Here is a 19,722-nt window from a genome sequence, read left to right as displayed (position 1 = left end):
ATGGAATTGTTGAGTATTGGGTTGGCAGGTGCTTGCTCTTTTGCTTTTAGCACCTTTGTATGAGCACACTACTGTATTTTAGACTATTTGATCCGCGAGTTTTTGTGTTTCTTACACAATCTTGACGAGAATAATATTTGTTGACTAAAAAAAAACATTTAGTTTGCATTATTATTTATTTGAAATTTTAGTTCCACATGTACCTAAAGTATGTATCTGTCCCTGCTTTAATGTGAAAATAAAGGAAGAAAAAAAAAATTCACTAAGATTAAAAAAAACAACTCTTTGACTTTAAGATTTCAGTGATAGTGTCTGATTTATACTCTCTGATCCTATTTATACAAAAAAAAGCATTTAAGTTAGCAAAAGTTGATTATTTAATTCAAATACATCAATTTTCATTTTTCTCCTTTTTCTCTCTTCAGATAAACCTCTCAAATAATTTAAAGATCTAAACTCTAAATACTCCATCCATTTTCATGCAATACTTATCTACTCCCAAGATAACAATTCCAAATATTCCACACCAAACTACATTGTCAAACCATGAGACCAACAATTCATACTATCCACCAACCATCTTCATAAATAGCAAGAATGTGATCAAGGTTAACATATTCTACACCTACAACCGATTGACTATTTCAAAATATTCCTCCAGTAATAAAGATATTAAAAATAAATGGTCTTAATCCTTGGTTCCAGAGAAGGGGCCTAATTTAGAGTTCAATCGGAAGTTAAGTAAAATCGGCTCAAATTTATTATTCAACTCATTTTCACAGATGTTATCAATAGATAAACTACTTTAAATTAGACACGCTTTTAACCGGAACAATTCATTCAAAATTAATTTTTGTCGGTTAATAGACACATGCTAGTGGAGTTGTGAATCTCCACAAATTCCATAAGCATTTTAGTACCTGCTGTGAAATAATCAAATTGTGAAATAATCAAATATACATCCAGGAAAATTTAGTTTTTTCTTAAAGAAATAAATTTAACTCATTTCATTCATCAAAATTGTTTGAATACAAATACATAATGGGGTATGATCAAACTCTTGATGGCTAATGAAATACGGTGACGTTCTTGCAAACAAATGAGCAACATTGTTGACTTGTCTCCTAATAAAACTTGTATAAAGTTTGATAACAATTGTAACCATGATTTACTCTTTCATTTGACCATATGCCTAGAAAATTGGCTAGATCTTATGAACACCATAACCTGAATCCTCTGATGTTAAATCCTCTTTCCAATTCTCAAATTCTTCTCCACCAAACACTACTTGCTTGATCCCAACAAAGCTATCAAAAAACAAAAAGCCAAATCAATTAATTGGATTAATACAAACATGTAATGAGAAAGAAAGGGAAAATAAATGAACTGCAGTAGTTAATTAAACAAACAGAGAAAGCGGAGATCATACTCAGAACTTATCTGTGTCAATGCATTTATCAAAACATCTAGAATCAATGGTTCATTAGTCCCAATATCTATCCTGTTATATCACAAGAAGAAATTATTAGAATTTTCACTTCAGATTACATTAACTAATATGTATAACAAGCATTAAGAATGAAGGAATATGCGATTAGTTCTGCACCATATTCGAGCCAAGTTGTCTTGAACCTCAAGATCCCCAATGTTGTAAAATGTCGTTGGTGTTACATTCGCTCCCTGAATATAATCGTAACTTGGTCGTTTTTCTATCTCAGACTGTGACAGCTGTAGAAATTATGCCAGTTCTATAAGCAAAACAATTATGTTTTAAAAATTCACTATAAATACAAAGGAAAAATGAGAGAGAAAAAATTTGGTTCCCATGGCAGAAGAGAAAAACAACTTACTTGCATGTTCATGGCATTGCATCCTCCAAGTCGTCCTACAATGTGCCATGCTCGAATAGCCTGCAAAGATCCAAATTCAACAAAACTTCCTAATTGAAGCATGTGTGCATCGTGAAGAATGTAAAACAAAAAAGTCATAGGATGTAGTTACTTACATCACAAATTAAGTTGATGTCTTTTGCCAATGGAGCATTGTAAAATTCAAACCATATATATGAGTTTGAAAAATCAAATCTGGAAACGCCAGTATCAGGGTAAGAAAGACAGAATATCTTTTTGACAGAAAGGTAAATAGAATATGTAATCATTGCAGCATCTGGAGCATGTCAGGCACTTTGGGAATCAAAAGTAATTATTTTTTAAAAAGTCTTGGCTGGTTAATTGTATGCAACAGCAACACTTACAATGTAAATGCATAGCATCTCTATTAGAGACAAAATATATCTGTGATATTTGGAATACACCCAATCATCTCTAGCAAATATACTAACACCGACTAGATCTTTGGTAATTGATGATACAGGTGAAAGATTTGTGGGGGACATATATAAACACGGGATTGTGTTGGAGAATGATAGGCACGTTATGCATGTCTTGTAAAAAAGGTAAAAAGGGGCAGGGAAATGGAAAGGGGCCTAACTAAGGGTGTAGACTTGTGTGTGAATGAGAGAAAGAAATATGTTGCACAAGGGGGATTAGTGAGGAAAGAGAATAACAGAATGCCTACATGGAAACAAGTAAGTTGGTAAGGGGTATGCGAATCATGGAGAGATGATGTATTTAGAGGAGGGTAACTAAATCGAAGGACAGTGAGAAGTGTGAAGTAGGGAAATGGTGGTGCTCGCTGCTCGGTTAAGGAGAGTTCCTATCTCAGTAAGGTGGCTCTGTCTTCTTGAGAGTACAATTATCATTTCTGCAAGGGGATCAATCCATACATTGTTATGTTTCAGTTCATTGTTCGTTTCTTTTGCATAATATCTTGTTAGGATATAGAATAAACCAACACATTCCTATGTGGTTTAAAAATATATACAGTATGTGAAACTGGAGCTGCAGCGGAGGAGAGCCCTTTGTAGGAAATAATCTGACTTAATCGTAGAGGACAAAGAGCTTGATCTTGATAAGATAAAAAAAAAATATCAAACTCAAAAGAAATAGAACTATATGAGATATTTTATTCATAGCAAAGGAAATAAACAGATTTGGATTCCCCTTATGGCAGGGAATCTGGACCCAAAATAGACCAGGAGAACAATCTCAGAAAATATTTCCAAGAGAAAAGCTCTTTACAAACAAAGAACACTCCCTCCATAATGGTTCATAACCACTTCTTGACACCTACAATGATGTCCTATCCATGATACCCTCATTCCATGTACTCCACACCTCTCACATTCCTTGGAACCCACAACCAGCTCCATACAGAAAATTCCCCAGCCTGCTTGTCATTCTTCATACTCAGCATGTGATTGTTCCTGACTTGAACTACACAGATGCAATCATGCAATAATGAAGTTGTTGACTTAGTTTTGGATTGTTTCTGCACCATATTAATGGGAAAAGATTTCATAGTTGAGGCCTTCTCGTTATTCTAAATTCTGGCTTCATGAGCAAGCACCAATTATCTACTTTACGTGGAGGAATCAAAACGGCTATTTACAGATGTTACAGAGGCACTATACATCCATAGTCATTTGGTAAACCATCCAGAACTGCCTCTAAATGTTATTGTGATGATGCAGGAAATCCAATGGAAACTAAGAAATTAATCAAAGCTTTAACTCTCAGTAGACACTTGTTAGACAAGAGGATGAGCCACCCATGGAACTAAGAGAACCCCTTAGGTCTATTACAAATGAAGCAGAATAGGGGTCAACAAGACAGTTAGGAGTTTGTTAGTTTCAGTTCTATAATAACCCTCTAAACAAAGAGGAAGGCATGTGTGAATGATTGAGTTGTAACTGGTTAATCCAGTGTGAAAGGAGAGTGCTCCTTTGGTTACTCTTCTTAACTTTTCTTTCCCTGCTCTTGCCTGATACAGAATTCTACTCTTCTTTCTCTTATCCTTCTCTATTTTTGTTAAGTGTTCTTCTACTGAATATTAACTTTCCCAAGGAAAAGGTTCCAACAATACTCTTAAATAGATCTTCCACAATTTTTTGTATTTCCCAACTCAAGAGAAGGACAGAACTGTCTAACTCTAACCTCTAATATCAATATCGATATTTATGGGAAAACCACAAATAAGTGCAATATACGACCCTTAATAATGGTCCCACCAACCTGTTGCTACCAGATAACGAAGTTTTTGTCATCCAACTTCACTGAAACTAGATGCAAAGAAGTGTCATAAGGCTTGTCTCCATATTTCTACCTTTCTATTTATTTCTCTCAATTCTCTAATTAAAAACTATATCGTCTGAAAAAACATGTATTGCGGCAGAGTCTCTTGCATATATTTAGAAAACACATCTAGAACCAGGATAGAAAAGATAAGGGCTCCAGGTTTATTCTTGGTGTCCAACCATAATTACAGGAATATCTTTTGTATTTTCACCATGTGTTCTCACACAAATGGCACCCTCCCATACATATCTTAGATTACAGAATATAAGAAATCTGAATTCTTTTATTTTCTAGAGTCTCCCACTACATCTCTATGGGCTCTTTACCACATGTATCTTCAAAATCAATAAATCATCAATCATATCGAACCATAATCATAATTCAAAGTAGTATTTATTATTTGTCTTTCCTCATCTAAAACCCTACAACTTCAAACTGGACCATCCTAGAATTCTACTTTTAGTTGTTTATGTTACAATTTCAAGTCACTTGTCCTGTCAGGCATCTCCTACTCTGGTTGTTATTACTTACTAGGGAAAATATACCGTTAGTTGAAAGGAAATATCTTAAATATCATTCTATGGTGAAAATTGTAGAATGTATTTACATTATATAGACTATTCCTTATTACTACTTTCCAATAATAGAGCTACACTAATGGCTTAAAATCTGTCCTGATAAAAGGAAACTAAGTAACAAATCAGTCCAAGGAAATAAAATAATAACAGGTATTACAACTCTCAACACCACCAACAATGTATTTATGTCCTACTTGCTGGCCAGTGGGAAAGAAATTGTGAGAGTAAAATTTGACCAATCTTACTGGCTATGTGAATTTACGAACAACAATAACTTGAATCTTACTGGCTATGTACATTTCTACATTCTAGTAAACTAAATAGTAGAAGAGAAAGAGAAACTTAATGATAAGAAACATGCAACTACATCAGTACAAACAACTGAAAACTGCATGGTTCAGTCACACACACGCGCACACACACACACACACACACACACACACACACACATATATATATATATATATATATAGAGAGAGAGAGAGAGGGAGAGAGAGAGAGTTTTGTTTTGTTGATAAGCATACAAATATACAGTTGAACTGAACTTACTTATTGAATGACACTTTCATTGGTACTCCTGATCCGGTCTTTGTGTGGAGTATTTTGTTCCTGTTTTTTCTTAGTCTCTCTTCCATCTGCAAATTAATCAAGCTCAATTGATTTAATCTTGGTATCATAGATGGAAAGTAATTTGAAGCTGCTACTCTCAAATTTTCAACAACGTGAAAGGTAACAAACACCACCCTTAAAACAATGGAAACGAAAGAAAACTCCCTCATATGAAGATGGATTCCACTACTTGATGTATAAGACTAAAGTCACGAAACAGATGTTTTAAAAAGCAGACTCCCTCATATGAAGATAGATTCCACTACTTGATGTATAAGACTCAAGTCATGAAACAGATGTTTTAAAAAGCAGACCGGAGATCAAACCGGTGAGGCTTCTAGGTCATGGTTCAATTGGTTCAGCCGTGGTTGAAGCGGATGACAAATAAATAATTAAAAAAATAAAACAATGTAGAAAATAAAAACCAGTTTAATTGAATCAACCGCTATTCAATGATTCAATCTAGTTCAACTAGACCGTGATCCAACCAAAATCAAATCAACTGGAAAAACATCTCCGGTTCAACTGGTTCTGATTTTTAAAACATTGTATGAACTATCAATAAATGATGTTGCTTACTCTGGACTGTGCCTTCTCAGGATCATCTAGATAATCACCAAGTATTTCAGCAAATTCTGGATTTCTATCAAAATCCTTCTCATCCCTGCCTTTATACGGTCCTCCACCTGAATATCTTCTGCCATCACCATCATCTTGTCCTTCATCTACATCAATAATATCATTTGTTTCCATCCCTTGAGCTGAAAACCCACCATAATCATCATTCTCAAGCACTTGATCTTCCTCATTGATGTCTATATCAAAGTCCAAACTGTTTGAATTTTCATTTCGTCCACTTCTAGCACTACATAACAATGTCGATGATCTAGCATTTCTCAAGAGCAGAAAAGGAGGTATATAGGATTTGATAAAATGATTATTATGGGAAAAAGGTTTGGAGCATGTAATGGTAATGCAAGAAGGAAAAGGTGTAAAAGGGTGTGATATAATCATGTGTTGTTAGAAAAGAGTTTATAGTTGTGTCTCAGTTAAAAACAAAGTCAGCTTTTGAACTCTAAGAATTAACCTGCACCACAAATCACAATGTTGCAACAAATGAATCAACATGAACATATAACACAAATCAAGTACTACTAAGTTTTTTTTTTTTTATGACAAATGTTAGTAATTAGTTGTTGGAATAATATTTACTACTTTGTCCGAGTTTGAACCTATGACCTTCAACTCCTTATCCCTTAACTCAAATCAATTGAGCTACCCAACTTCCCACAATTACTTGTATAGCTCAGTTAGTATGGCAAGCTATGAAGCACGGATATGGACACAGACACAAGACACAACACGGACAGTGACACCGCTAATAATTTGAGAAAATCAAATAATTCAAAGTCAGTGTCGTGTCGGTGTCGGACACAACAACACCGGGACATGCCTATTTTGTGGAGTGTGCATGCTAGATGGCAAGTTAACTACCAATAGATAAGGGGATAAAAATAGAAATATAGCATTGGAAAATGGTGAAAAGTGATAAATTTAACTTTTTAAAGGTCAAAATGTTGTTGAAACTAATGCAAACATTATACTTTTGGCCAGTGGCGGAGCCAGACCTAAAATTTTGGGGTGGCAGCTATAAAAATAAACTAAAATATATAAATCATATAATATACAATACGACCCATTTCGGTGTCGTTCATAAAAAATTTCAACAAAATAATACTAAAAACCGATCATCATATTCAAAGTGATGCTTAACGCATCCCGACTTTTCATCTTAACTTTTCCTGTTGAAACAGTTTCAAAATCAACATAATTTCAAAATCAACTAACAATACATGGTTTCAATGTTACATCAATTCTAATAACATTCAAATTTCATAACAATAGCCGGTTTCAATTTCATTGAAATAAAATAAATGATTTCAAAACGAACCAATTTCTAAACTAGAGAGATGGATGGAGATAGCTCTCTAAACTAAAGAATCAATACAGAAGATTGAGGAGGATGCGGCGGTGATGGATGGAGAAGGAGAAGAGTGGTCGCGGCTCGCCGGCAGTGGTGTGGTGGTGGATGTTGTTCGGTGGTTTTGCTTTGGCTGGGAGAAGAAAAAAGAGGAACGCAGATGAAAGAGAAAGGGGAAGAGGAAATGAAATTGAATTGGTAATATTCATATTAATTAAGGGCATTATAGTAATTTCCAGTGTATTTTTTATTTTTTTTTAAGAGATGGGGGAGGCGGTGGCTCCCCTGCCACTGATTTTGGTTTCCTTAACCATTGTCCTGAGGGCAATGGTTAGCAAGATCCTATAAATATTAACCTAACTAAAATTATAAAAATTGTTTTTTTCTCTCTCATTGGTTCTCTCTCTTAGAGGTAAATCCTAAACTCAATCCTCGTTCGAGTTTGAGCCTATGACCTTCAACTCCTTATCCCTTAACTTAAATCAGTTGAGCTACCCAACTCTCCACAATTACTTGTATAGCTCAGTTAGTATGGCAAGACATGAAGCACGGATATGGACACAAACACAAGACATGACACAGATAGTGACACCGCTAATAATTTGAGAAAATCACATAATTCAGTGTCGGTGTCGTATCGTGTCGGTGTCGGACACAACACGTGTTTGACACCGAAACACCGGAGTGTCCATGTTAGATGGCAAGTTAACTACCAATAAATATTTCAATTTAAACTAGAAATACATTGTCCATTGGAAACATAACCTAACTAAAATCATAAAAAATTTGTGTGTTTTTTTTCTCACTCTCATAGGTTCCCTCTCGTGGAGGTAAATCCTAAACCCAATCCTCATTGGTATTTGTGCATGTGCATATAATATCTACCATTAATATCTTCATCAAATATTAATATAACTAATTTTTCACTAACTATTGAGTAATTTTATCTCTTTTGTTACTCAAAAAAGAAATTGAAAGAAAAATTAACAAATTGTAAGGTAATGAATGTTGCAGAAGTGGGAATTGATTCGGAAATAAAGAAGATATTTATAAAATAATATCCAGGAAGAGAATAAAACAAGTAATTTGAAGACAATGAAGACGAGAGTGAGTGAAAATGAGAAGAAAAGATCAAAGGTTAGTGCTCACAGTCACAGAGGTTGCGGTTGTGTGAGTTGAACACTGAGTTGAGCAGCATGGAATGAATCAAGCACCGAATACTCTACTCTCAAATTTAATTTATTTTAGCAGCTATCTCAGATTTAAATTTGGGTTAAATATTTTGGGTTCTTCCATAAAAATAAATTAACTTTTTATTTTAATTTTTCTAAAATTAAACAAAGTCATTTTTTGTCGGTAACCTAATATATGAAACTCGTACGTTTTAAATATGGAAAAGTAGAAAATCTAAGATCAAACCCAGCCTATATATAATATTATTTCTACTATCTCAGTTATGCTTACAGAATACTAAACAAAGTCATATCATCAATGCGTGACTCGACATTAGTCAATACATTTACAAACAATCTAGCGTGTAAATTCTTTCAAAATAAAATTGTAACATGTAATTTACAATTAAACAACTCCATGCATGAATCGATGTTAGTCAATGCATATGAAGCGTATAAATTTCTCTAAGAAAAAAATCTAACGTATAAATTAAAATTAAACAAAGTCATATGGTCAATGCATGACTTGGTGTTAGTCCAATGCATGTTAAAGAATCCTCTTAAGGAAATTAGAATAGAGATATTTTTTAGGAAAATGTTACATGAACACCCTTTAATCATACATTCTATTGTACATCCCATGTATTAGGGATATTTTAGTAATTTCATCTCACAACCATACTTTCTCTTTCATCTCCTCTCCATTTTCCTTGCCACATGTCAGAATTTTATGTGGGTGTAAGAGGTGTATTGCCATTATGAGGGTGTATATGTGTAACGCCCACTTTCGTTTAATCGTTATTTAATCGAGTTTAGGCCATTATATTATAATTATATAGTATATGCATGATTTTGATATGTTTTGATGATTTGTGGTGAATTTAGTGATTTAATTGATGACGTGATAAGTTATGAGTTTTGGAGGATTTGATTATGTTATGAGAATTATTTTATTGATAAATAGAATAAAGATTTGAAAATAATATAAAATATTTAGTTGAGGGCTGTTTTGATATTTTAGATAGTTTTGGGGGAGAAAGTGAGATAAGATAAGTATTTTAAGAGGAGATATAAAAGAATAGACCTAGGTTTAGAAAAAACACTTTGTACGTGAAAACTTTTGGAAAAGGGAGAAAAAGCTTAGAGAGGAGCAAGAGACCAAAGAGGGCTGCGATTTCTTCATAACCAGGTAAGGGTGGGACTAATAACTCAGTAACATTAATCTCTGTAATTCTGATGATTAGTTGACCAAGTTAGGATTGATTTAGAGAAGTTTTGGAATTAGGTCAAAGCCCTAAAATTTGAGAATAAATGGTAAAACTTGTTTAGATTGTTGAAAGAACCGTCCTTTAACCTTAGAATATGTTTAGGATGAATTCTGAAATCAAAACCAAGCTTAGAACCATGTGAATCGACGGATTTTTGTGTTTTTAGGAAGCCTGGCCGTAGCAACGTTCATCTCTCGCCACGGCGAGCTATGATCCTCGCCTCGCGAGTGATGAAGTTCATCGCTCGCCACGCGAGCCTTTTCCCTTCGCCTCGCGAGTTGTTTGGTGCAACTCGCCATGGCGAGCAACCCTTCCTCGCCTCGCGAGCTTAGGCAGAGTGCATGTCATATTTTGTAGTTTCGACTTTTTAGTTGGACCTTGAGTGCCTTTAAGTGCCTAAACATACCTAGAGATGATTAGGAATGATTTTAGGACAGGATTGAACCCAAAACAACATTAGTTGGGAATTTGAGTGGTACTCGCCATGGCGAGTGAGAACTCTCGCCTCGCGAGCAAGTTCAGAATGTAGCTGTTTGAGTGGTTGTGCGATCTGTGTCGCACCTTTTGATCAGGAGTGAACCCCTAATTGGTAATGAAACCTTATGATAACGTTTAATGCAGTCTGAAAAGCTATTAAGATATGTTGATATTAATTGAGCATGATTAATGTATTATGCAATATGTGAGATATAATGAAACGATTATGATTCTATTGAATTGCTGTTGATATATTGATATCTCCCTGCTGATATGTGACTTGACTATGCTGCTGCTGTTATTTAACTGAGTATGCAATGTTTATTTATGAATATAATGAAAATGATGACGTTTCGCTTCAAGTTATTGAATGCACATGATTACGATGTTTTGGTTATTAAGAGTCCATGCATAGCATATCATTGAGCTTAGTCCTCACCACGTTTTATTAGGAGCTTTGTCCTCCGCACGATTATTAGGAGATTTGTCCTCCGCACGATTAAAGTATATTTATATTTATGATGACGATTGGTACCACATGCATGTACGGAGTCTAGGAGCATTGTCACATTGTCATGTCTATTATGCTTTGTTGATGATGATTGATTATGTGATTACGTGATAACGTTATGTTGTTGATGATGATTGATTATGTGATTACGTGATAAATGCTTATTAAGGATACAATGATGATTATGTTTAAAATGATTATGATCAAGATTGATTAGGATGTTAATTTATGATTCTTAATTGCATTGATTAACGCTATTCTGTTATGAAATCTCACCCCTTCTGTTTGAATGTTACCTCGACCGTGGGTAACGTGCAGGTGATCGAGCTAGTGTGCTGTTTCCGTCGTGAGTGGCCTTGCCTTCACTGTGTCGTCTAGGTCGCTCTGATACGTAACGGGATGGGGCTTTATGATTATGCATGCTTCATTCTATTACGTGACTTTTATGCTGTTTATGAGTATGAACTAATTTCTTTTAAGATTTAAGATGAGGCCTGCGTGCCAAAACGTTTTATGACTATGACATAATTTCCGCTGCGATGTTTAAGATATTTGGTTGAATCATTATTTAACTGTTTTGGATTATGTTTATGTGATATCCCGTTGTTTACGATGCTTACTCTGATAAATGTTTTAAGAAAATTTCATATTGGGAAAACGGGGTGTTACAATATGTATCACCACTCTATTTTTTATGTAATCCAAAAAAGAATAGAGATATTTTCTTGGTAATTTGTGAGAAAATGTATATTTAATTGGTGAGAAAATGTATAAGAAACGGTTTAACCAATTGATGGTCCAAATGTGCCACCTATAAATCATGCATCCGAGGTAGACTTGTGAAACAACTTCAATACAACTATTAGAAATTAGAAAATCTTAAAAACTTCATTTCTAGTGATATCTATCATGCTGAGATTCTCTTCCCAAAGTGCACCACTTTTTCTATTATTGTCATTTATAATTGTATGCAAAATAGCAATATGCCATGCAAATGCTTCTTGCAACCAAAAGGACAAACAAATACTCCTTTGTTTTAAACATGGACTCACCGACTCATTAGACATGTTGTCAACATGGTCCAACAAAGAAGATTGTTGTGAATGGAGAGGAGTTCAATGTAACATCAATGGTAGAGTAACAAATCTCAATCTCCCTTGTTTCATTGATGACTTCATTATTGGTATCAACAAGAACAAAACACATCACTACAAGAAAACAGCGTTTTAGAGTCGGCCAGAAACCCACTCTAACAGGGCAAAAGCCGACGCTAACACTGAATTAGCGTCGGTGTCGGGGGCAGGCTAAAAAATTCGAAGTTACTGGATAGAGTCGGCTTATTTACATCCGAGGCTAATATAGAGTCGGCTTAGCCGAGTTTAACACCGACTCTTCGGTAGGCCGAGGCTATTAAATTCAAGATAAAAAAGTCAACAAAATCATTTAGAGTTAGCCACTCCGACGCTATCTTTTACAATTTAGAGTCGGCTGCACTAACTCTAAAGTCAACTTTAAGTCGGTCCACCAATTCGAGTAGAGTTGGCCATCCGACTCTACAGTCAACTAAATATTAGAGTCGGTTTATCCGACTCTAAAGTCAAATTCAAAAAGTCAAAATCATAAAAAAGTCAAAATCAACTTTTAGAGGGGGTATGCCCGACGCTAGTTTTTTTTTTTTTTTAATACCCTGTTCAGCAAAACATTTCATTTCATACTCTCTTTTGCATAACGATACCACAAATCTGCTAAATATTTCACTTTATATCATGTTTGCGCGTAGCCCCAATAAACCAGTTAGAACATCAAGTAAGCTACAAAAAGTAATATTGTACTAACATAAGAAACACATTTAGTGTAACACTTAAACTACTGTTGCGATGCTGCAAAAGAACTGAAAACTACAAAATATCAAAGTTACGACCACAGTAGCATGCTCATGTTATAATATATTACCAAAAAAAATTAGCACGTCCAAAAAAAGTCGTTCTAGTACTAAAAACTAGTCTAAAACAACCAAAGTCAAGAGTCACTATGCAATGAATGGTCATCCAAGTTGTCATCATAATGAGGATGTGAAAGAGGCTGGGTGGCACTACATGATCCGTTACCCGATCGACGGTCGCGCTCCATAACAAATTTTTTAAATTCAGCTATTTCAATCATCATTTGCTTGTTTAGGTCTATAGCCATTTGAGATTGAGCTAATGCATCATCAGCCTTCTTCTCAGCTATAGCAGCCTTCTCCTCAGCTCTAACTCTAGCTGCCCTCTCCGCCTCCAAAGACATCTCATACATGGAACCATGATGATCTCGAGATTTTTGAGTAAATGACGTGCACCCACGCCGAAGGTTGACAGACAAGTCTGTTGTACCATAAACTCGACCACGAGTACGACCCCCTGCAGACTCGGTCCACAACCTAAGCTTTGTTCCTCCATCAACCTCTTGCACACCATCTCCAATTGTTTCATCAATTTGGGCTTGTACTGTACTTACTTTCTTTTTAAATGATTCCTGTTCAATAGAGAAAAAATATATAATATTTCATGGTATTCATTAACCAAAAAAAACATGTCATAGGCATCATTTATAGGTTATTCACATGGTTACAACATTGTTACAAAACTAATCTAACCATCATAATCGACATGCACAATTTTTGAAAAACAGAAATCCATATTATTACAAAAATGTACAACAGTGATAATCATTCATAACTAAAACTCACATATTATGTAAACAAAACATTGATCATTATGTCAGTTAACAACGACAAGAAACACTAGTATTTGCAAGTTATAACAATGCAGTTGAATAAATATCTAAGCATAGCATTAAGCAACCAAGTACACAAATGCAATCAATTATAAAAACTAAAAAGAGATAACATACAAAAGAATTAAAAGAAAACTCATCAACATTACTAAATTACCACATAGCGAATCTGCATTTTAGTTCTCAAAATTGTAAAGCTCAGAAGTTAACACATTATGGTTCTCTTGAAATGTAGGATTCAGAATTAGCCTACATTGTGTATAAGATATAATATGTAGGATTCAGGCAATGTATGATAGAAAGACACTAGCAGTAGCCAAATGAATGTCAAAAAATATATACAGTCAATAACTTACATAGGTCGCCTTTGATCTACTATCAACCCATTCACCGGTCTTCCTCTTGTGAGTATATAGAAATAATTCATCAGGGTCCAAATCCCTTTGAAGATTATTGGACTACAAATCATAAAAGATTGAAATAATCAGTACAGAAACAATTAGTATAAACAATTCAGGAGTCAGTTTTCATTAATATGAGTGCCAATAGGTTTTACTAACATCAATAGACAACTCGGATAAAAGTCTTCAAATTCAAAGTGTCATTTTCACTTACGAGCTCAAGCGCCACATCAATATGAGCTTTGCGGCCTGAGGTGTGGACTGCTCCACCTTTTGTTGAAGCTCGATTGGCCTTATTTTGATTGGAGGATTTCAAAAAATTCGGGTTTGTTTTCCAGTAGGTTTCAAGACCAGTCCAAGCATCCACACTTATCCATTTAGGCCGCCCCTTCTTCCTTGCCTTTGTAAGCATGTCTGTTAGTCGTTTAGCTCCTTTTTGTTCAAACACGCGATAGACAAAAGCTTGATCACGAGGATCCCAAGATACCTTCTCCTACAAATTCAACAAGCAAACATTCATTAAGTATTGGCTAACAATTTCTACAAGCAAACTGGTTGTGTAACATAAACTAGTTGTACATGTCCTGCAAATTTCTACAAAATACACCACCAAGTATTGGCTCACAATTTCTATATATGACAAAAATTAAAACAAATTAATATAATAATTCCTTTTTAAATAAAGAATATTCAAATATTATATCCAAGTATTGGCTCACTTTACCGAAACCAGTTACTGTATAGGAAAATTCAACAAGCAAACATTCATTAAGCCAAATCCAAAGCATCCTTGTATAGGATTGAAATAACATTTTATATTTCCAAACCAAATTTATCTTTCGTTAGTAAATATCGACACATTTAAATCGGCAAAATAATTTCTATTTGATAAATACTTACTCCAAATCGTTCAAACCAAACTGCTTTAACTGTTTCATATTCTGAATCGGGGACGAGTTGACTCCAAGAATGGATAGGTTTATAAAACTGTTCTCGAATGGCATATCGAATGGCTTTTGAAACATGATAGGCAGGTACGAGTCTGCAAAGATCAAAAGACTCATCTGGAGTTACTAATCAATCATAAATAATTAGAAAAATGCAAATAACAATGTCACATACAAAAACAATAAATATCTAAACTAACACATGAGGTGATTTAAAATTGTTTCATACATGTAACTTACCCTTTACCCAAAGGTTGTATAATGATCCTCCCCTTATCATCTGTCCTTTCCAATTGTTGAGGAACATTCCCTCGGCCCACCTCCTCCTCCTCCTCCTCAACCTCCTCGTCCTCATCCACATCCTCATTGTCATCGTCATCCACATCATGGTACGTTTGTTGCACATCCTCATTTGCTGAAGCTTCGCGTGAGGGATGTTGTGAATTGTTAACCATTGATTCAAGGCCTAACCCTGGAGTCGGCATAAACCTGAATACATTAGGGGTGGAGGAATGAATAGGTGATGGTGTTGGTCATACAATATGAGCCGGTGCTAAAGTCTTATCCGATGCCACAGACTTTGTTGGTGCTGAAGCCTTAGCCGGTACTGTAGTCTTAGCCGGTGCCTCGATTTGAGTCGGTGTTGCAATCAGATGTGGTACACGAGGCTGATACGGGGTTGTAGAGGCCTGAACAAATTTTTGTGTGGTATGTTTCTTTTGACGAATGAGATTCCGCTGCTCATTAAGTTTTCCAGGCAATATCCTTGGTTTTCCCTTAGTAGGATTTGTCGTTTGTTTCTTCCTGCCACCTATGTTAGTCATCTGTTGTCATAAAATATAAGTCATTATAATGAACACAGTTTCAATTGAAAAATAAACAGAAAAAAAATAACAAGAAAATAATTAATTGAAGAATGAAGACCACATACTTGCAATAATAAAACTTAATTAGAATAAGTTATTTAATATGAAGATTTGACAAAAAAGTCAGCAAGTTACTTAATTATAACATGGATAGTGCAATACAAAATACATATAATAAGCTTAAATGGTTTGCAATGCATCTAATACAAAATACATCTAATACTAAAATGCATCTTCAATCATTGTCCTCTCCCTTCACTACAATTTGGTTAATGGTCAATCATCAAACGCGTCTGCTTGTGAGCTGTCACGTAAACAAGATATTGCTTCAATTTCTGGAATGGGTAGAACAGGTGACGTCTCATGAGACTGATAAGGCATTTCATCCTCTATGTTGTCAATTTCCACATGACCCCTTGGTTTTATAGTGATTGCTGCACACCATCCACGCATACTTGTACACATTTCTGGATAGGGAACATAATACACTTGTCTTACTTTTTGTGCAAGAATGAAAGGATCATAAGGACGATAACGTTTATCCATCTTAATATCCACAATTTTGTATTGTGGGTGAACTTTTGTGCCTGCATTTCTTGTTGGATCAAACCATTCACAATAAAAAAGTGCAACTTTGTCCTTCAAACCAAAGTAATCTAGTTCATAGATATGGCTGATTTTTCCATAATAATCATCTTCTCCTCCTTCAGTAAGACCCTTTACGTGCACTCCGCAATTGACAGTTTTTTTACCTTCGCTCCAAGCCTCGGTGTGAAACTTGTACCCATTGACAAAATAGATATTCCATGATATTGCCATTGATGAAGGATAACGAGATAAGGCAATTATATCGTTGTTGGTCACTCCATTTGCCTTCTCATTTACATATTTCTCCAGCCATATGGGAAATTCTGTATGTATACGTCCTGAAGAGTCTTCCATATTGATTGAGTGATTCTCCAAGAATATGCTGACATTAATCACACAATTCACAAGTAAATATATGTTATTGTATGTATGAAGATCATGACTGATTTTTTATGATGCATATATACTTACTCAAGATATGGTTTAATCTCATCACAGTTAATCAAGACATGTACATGAGCAGACTTCCATTCTTCATCAGTCAGATAATGTTTTCCAGACTTTCCACTGGGTCGACCACTGTTGTGTAGGATGGATAATGTAGGATGGATAACATCACTTTCTGAACAAGAATTGTTACTTAAACTTGTGGTTGGCACCAGATTGAATGAGCTAAAATAATGAGCTAACAAATTAGCTATCTCGCGGTGTACATAATCAGTGCATATGGAACCTTCAACCCTAGCCTTATTTGTCACTGCCCGCTTTGAGACTCCCATAAATCTGCACATTCGATCAGTCCATGTTTATAATGCTATAATAAAAATGTAATCTCAATAAAATCAACCACAACAATTACCTTTCAAATGGATACATCCACCGGTAATGCACAGGACCACCTAGCATTGCTTCATAGGCAAGATGGATTGGAAGATGCTCCATTGAGTCAAAGAAACCTGGTGGGAAAAACCTTTCTAACTTGCATAGGATAATTGCAATGTTCTGATCCAGCTTAACCAAGTCGTCCATCGTCAATGTATTGGAACAAAGATCCTTGAAGAATTGACTTATCTCCGTTAATGCTTTCCAAACCAAATCTGGTAAGGAACGAAATGCAATTGGGAGTAAACACTCCATGAAAACATGACCGTCGTGGCTCTTCATCCCATGCACTACACCCTTTTCGACATCGGCACACCTTGCAAGGTTTGAAGCGTAGCCATCTGGCATTCTCAATTCCTTAAGCCATTTACAAACAAGCTTGGCATCAGATTTGGTCAAAGTGTAACCTGCCTTTGGTTTACCCATCTTTCCATTAGATAAAGCCTGCATCTCCAAGTCCCCGCGAAAGCAGCATTCAGCCATGTCTTTTCTCGCCTTTTCATTATCCTTTGTTTTGCCCGTAATATTCATGACAGTGTAAAATATATTATCGAAGAAATTTTTCTCTATGTGCATCACATCGAGGTTGTGCCTTAACAAGTTGTCCTTCCAATATGGAAGGTCCCAAAAAATACTCTGTTTTCTCCAATTATGATGAACTCCATACTTATAATCTTTGTTAGAATCATTCAACTCTTTCAGCTTTTTCTCCCAACCAACTTCGGTCACTTTTGGAAAGATACTTACTACCTCCCATATCTCTTGCCCTGTGGAAATGTGAGGTGGACCTTTTTTCTCATCTTCATTTTTTGTAAAACTTCTTTTACTTTTTCTGAAAGGGTGATCAGGTGCCAAGAAACGACGATTACAACCAAACCAAGTATTCTTGCCACTATTTTTCAAGTAGAAAGCTTTTGTGTCTCCCATGCAATGAGGGCATGCCAACCTACCTTGTGTTCCCCATCCAGATAACATACCATAGGCCGGAAAATCATTAATTGTCCACATTAAGCACGCTTTCATTATGAAGTTTTGTTTAGTGGATATGTCATAGGTCAAAATTCCGTTGGACCACAATTGTTGTAAATCATCAATCAATGGTTGCAAGTAGACGTCCAACTTTTCTTTGGGGTTGTTAGGTCCAGGTACGAGACAAGCCAAAAACAAGTATGGTTTTGTCATGCACATTTCAGGGGGAAGATTGTAAGGGGTAACTACTATCGGCCAACATGAATACGGACCAGCAGACGCTTGAATGTAAGGAGTAAATCCATCTGAACACAAACCTAACCTTACATTTCTTGGTTCCCTAGCAAATTCAGGATATACTTCATCAAAGTGTTTCCATGCTTTTCCATCAGACGGATGGCGAAGAAGGTTTGAATTGTTTTTATTTTCCTTATGCCATCTCATTTCAGATGCAGACCCGGTTGATGCATACAATCTTTGTAATCTAGGAATGATAGGGAAATAAAACATTCTCTTCGCTGGGACATCTTTGTACTTTCCCATACCAATCCTACGAGGAAAGAACCTAGGAGCAGAACAGAATTTGCACTCAGATAACTTACTATCATCCTTGTAATATAACATACAACCTTTCTTACAGCAATCGATCTTCTCAACCTTCAGCCCTAACTTAGACACCAGCTGCGTTGCTTGGTAACAATTCTCGGGAAAGCATTTTTTAAATGGGCATACATTTTTAAGCATTTGTGCAAAAAAATCTATACCTTTTTGTGGAACATGCCAGTTAGCCATAATTGACAGAAGTTTGACCGATATGGATAACTTAGACTCGGTAGCCCCCTCGTAGATGGGCTTGTTAAAGGATATCAACTTGTCATAAAACTGTTTAGCATTTGTATTAGGCAACTCACCCTCGGCCAATAACTCATTTCCTATGTTAGCATTCGCATGGGGGACATCTTCATAAAGCCTAAAAGCATCATACAACATTTGATCCATCACATCAAATTGGCCGTCATGATGCACATGGTCGTTACTACCCAAACCACCACTCTCATCAACAATGGGTTTCACTTCTCCGTGTTCAGTCCAAATCCAATATTCTGGTTGAAATCCATTTTGGTACAAGTGAAGTCTAACATTCACTGGTGTAGATATCTTGGTACACTTGCATTTTGTACACGGACACCTTATCCCTCCTTCAGATATACAAATCGGTTGTTTCAAAGCCCTCTTCACAAATTTTTGAACACCACAGACATACTTTTTTTTCAATCCGTGCCTATTAGCATTTACCCTATTGTACATCCAAGAACGATCCATTTTCTATAAGGCAAACAATTAACTTGTCAACCACAAAATAAGTTAGAAAAAAAGTACAAATCACTAAAAAAGTGATTGTCTTTGTGGGTTTTTTTTAGTCGCTAAGTTATAAGAAGCTAACTTCTAAACTATTATGTCATGTTCAGTCAAAATATGAGAATATCTGCTATTCCAGGTTC

At 35.5% G+C, this 19,722-nt stretch overlaps 2 protein-coding genes across 4 annotated transcripts; both read right to left on the bottom strand.

Moving 5' to 3' along the window:
* Positions 1–976: 976 nt before the first annotated feature.
* On the bottom strand, positions 977–8,536 carry LOC11407748 (uncharacterized). 2 transcript variants are annotated; one of them, XM_039828963.1, is made up of 8 exons: positions 8,514–8,536; positions 5,963–6,470; positions 5,324–5,409; positions 2,006–2,084; positions 1,851–1,910; positions 1,607–1,728; positions 1,430–1,501; positions 977–1,307 (listed from the first exon to the last, which is right to left on the bottom strand). In XM_039828963.1, the coding sequence occupies exons 2-8, from the start codon at positions 6,395–6,397 to the stop codon at positions 1,205–1,207; spliced, it is 957 nt and encodes a 318-aa protein (XP_039684897.1). In that variant the 5' UTR covers positions 6,398–6,470; positions 8,514–8,536; the 3' UTR covers positions 977–1,204. The 2 variants fall into 2 exon arrangements, with proteins under 2 accessions (XP_039684897.1, XP_003628241.1); XM_003628193.4 differs by lacking the exon at positions 8,514–8,536 and adding an exon at positions 7,335–7,549.
* Positions 8,537–14,917: 6,381 nt separating this feature from the next.
* Positions 14,918–19,047, bottom strand: LOC112417567 (uncharacterized). Of its 2 annotated transcripts, none has more exons than XM_039828403.1 (3): positions 17,229–19,047; positions 17,116–17,152; positions 14,918–15,010 (listed from the first exon to the last, which is right to left on the bottom strand). In XM_039828403.1, exons 1-3 carry the CDS (start codon positions 19,010–19,012, stop codon positions 14,948–14,950), a joined length of 1,884 nt encoding a protein of 627 aa, XP_039684337.1. In that variant the 5' UTR covers positions 19,013–19,047; the 3' UTR covers positions 14,918–14,947. The 2 variants fall into 2 exon arrangements, with proteins under 2 accessions (XP_039684337.1, XP_039684338.1); XM_039828404.1 differs by lacking the exon at positions 14,918–15,010 and adding an exon at positions 15,099–15,153 and having other exon boundaries at positions 17,114–17,152.
* Between the last annotated feature and the right edge of the window lie 675 nt (positions 19,048–19,722).

Source organism: Medicago truncatula, chromosome 8 (assembly GCF_003473485.1).
Source record: "Medicago truncatula cultivar Jemalong A17 chromosome 8, MtrunA17r5.0-ANR, whole genome shotgun sequence".
In the NCBI taxonomy this organism is placed as follows: Eukaryota; Viridiplantae; Streptophyta; class Magnoliopsida; order Fabales; family Fabaceae; genus Medicago; species Medicago truncatula.
This window is presented reverse-complemented; position numbering and strand designations above follow the sequence as displayed.

Coding starts and splice junctions, on each gene's coding strand:
- LOC11407748 (XM_039828963.1), bottom strand. CDS start 6,397: ATGATTATATCACACCCTTTTACACCTTTTCCTTCTTGCATTACCATT. Junction 1,502..1,606: donor GACAACTTGGCTCGAATATG/GTGCAGAACTAA, acceptor GTGATATAACAG/GATAGATATTGGGACTAATG. Junction 1,308..1,429: donor TTGACACAGATAAGTTCTGA/GTATGATCTCCG, acceptor GTTTTTTGATAG/CTTTGTTGGGATCAAGCAAG.
- LOC112417567 (XM_039828403.1), bottom strand. CDS start 19,012: ATGGCTAACTGGCATGTTCCACAAAAAGGTATAGATTTTTTTGCACAA. Junction 17,153..17,228: donor TGGATGTATCCATTTGAAAG/GTAATTGTTGTG, acceptor TCGAATGTGCAG/ATTTATGGGAGTCTCAAAGC. Junction 15,011..17,115: donor AGCGGGCAGTGACAAATAAG/GCTAGGGTTGAA, acceptor TGATCTTTGCAG/ACTCGTACCTGCCTATCATG.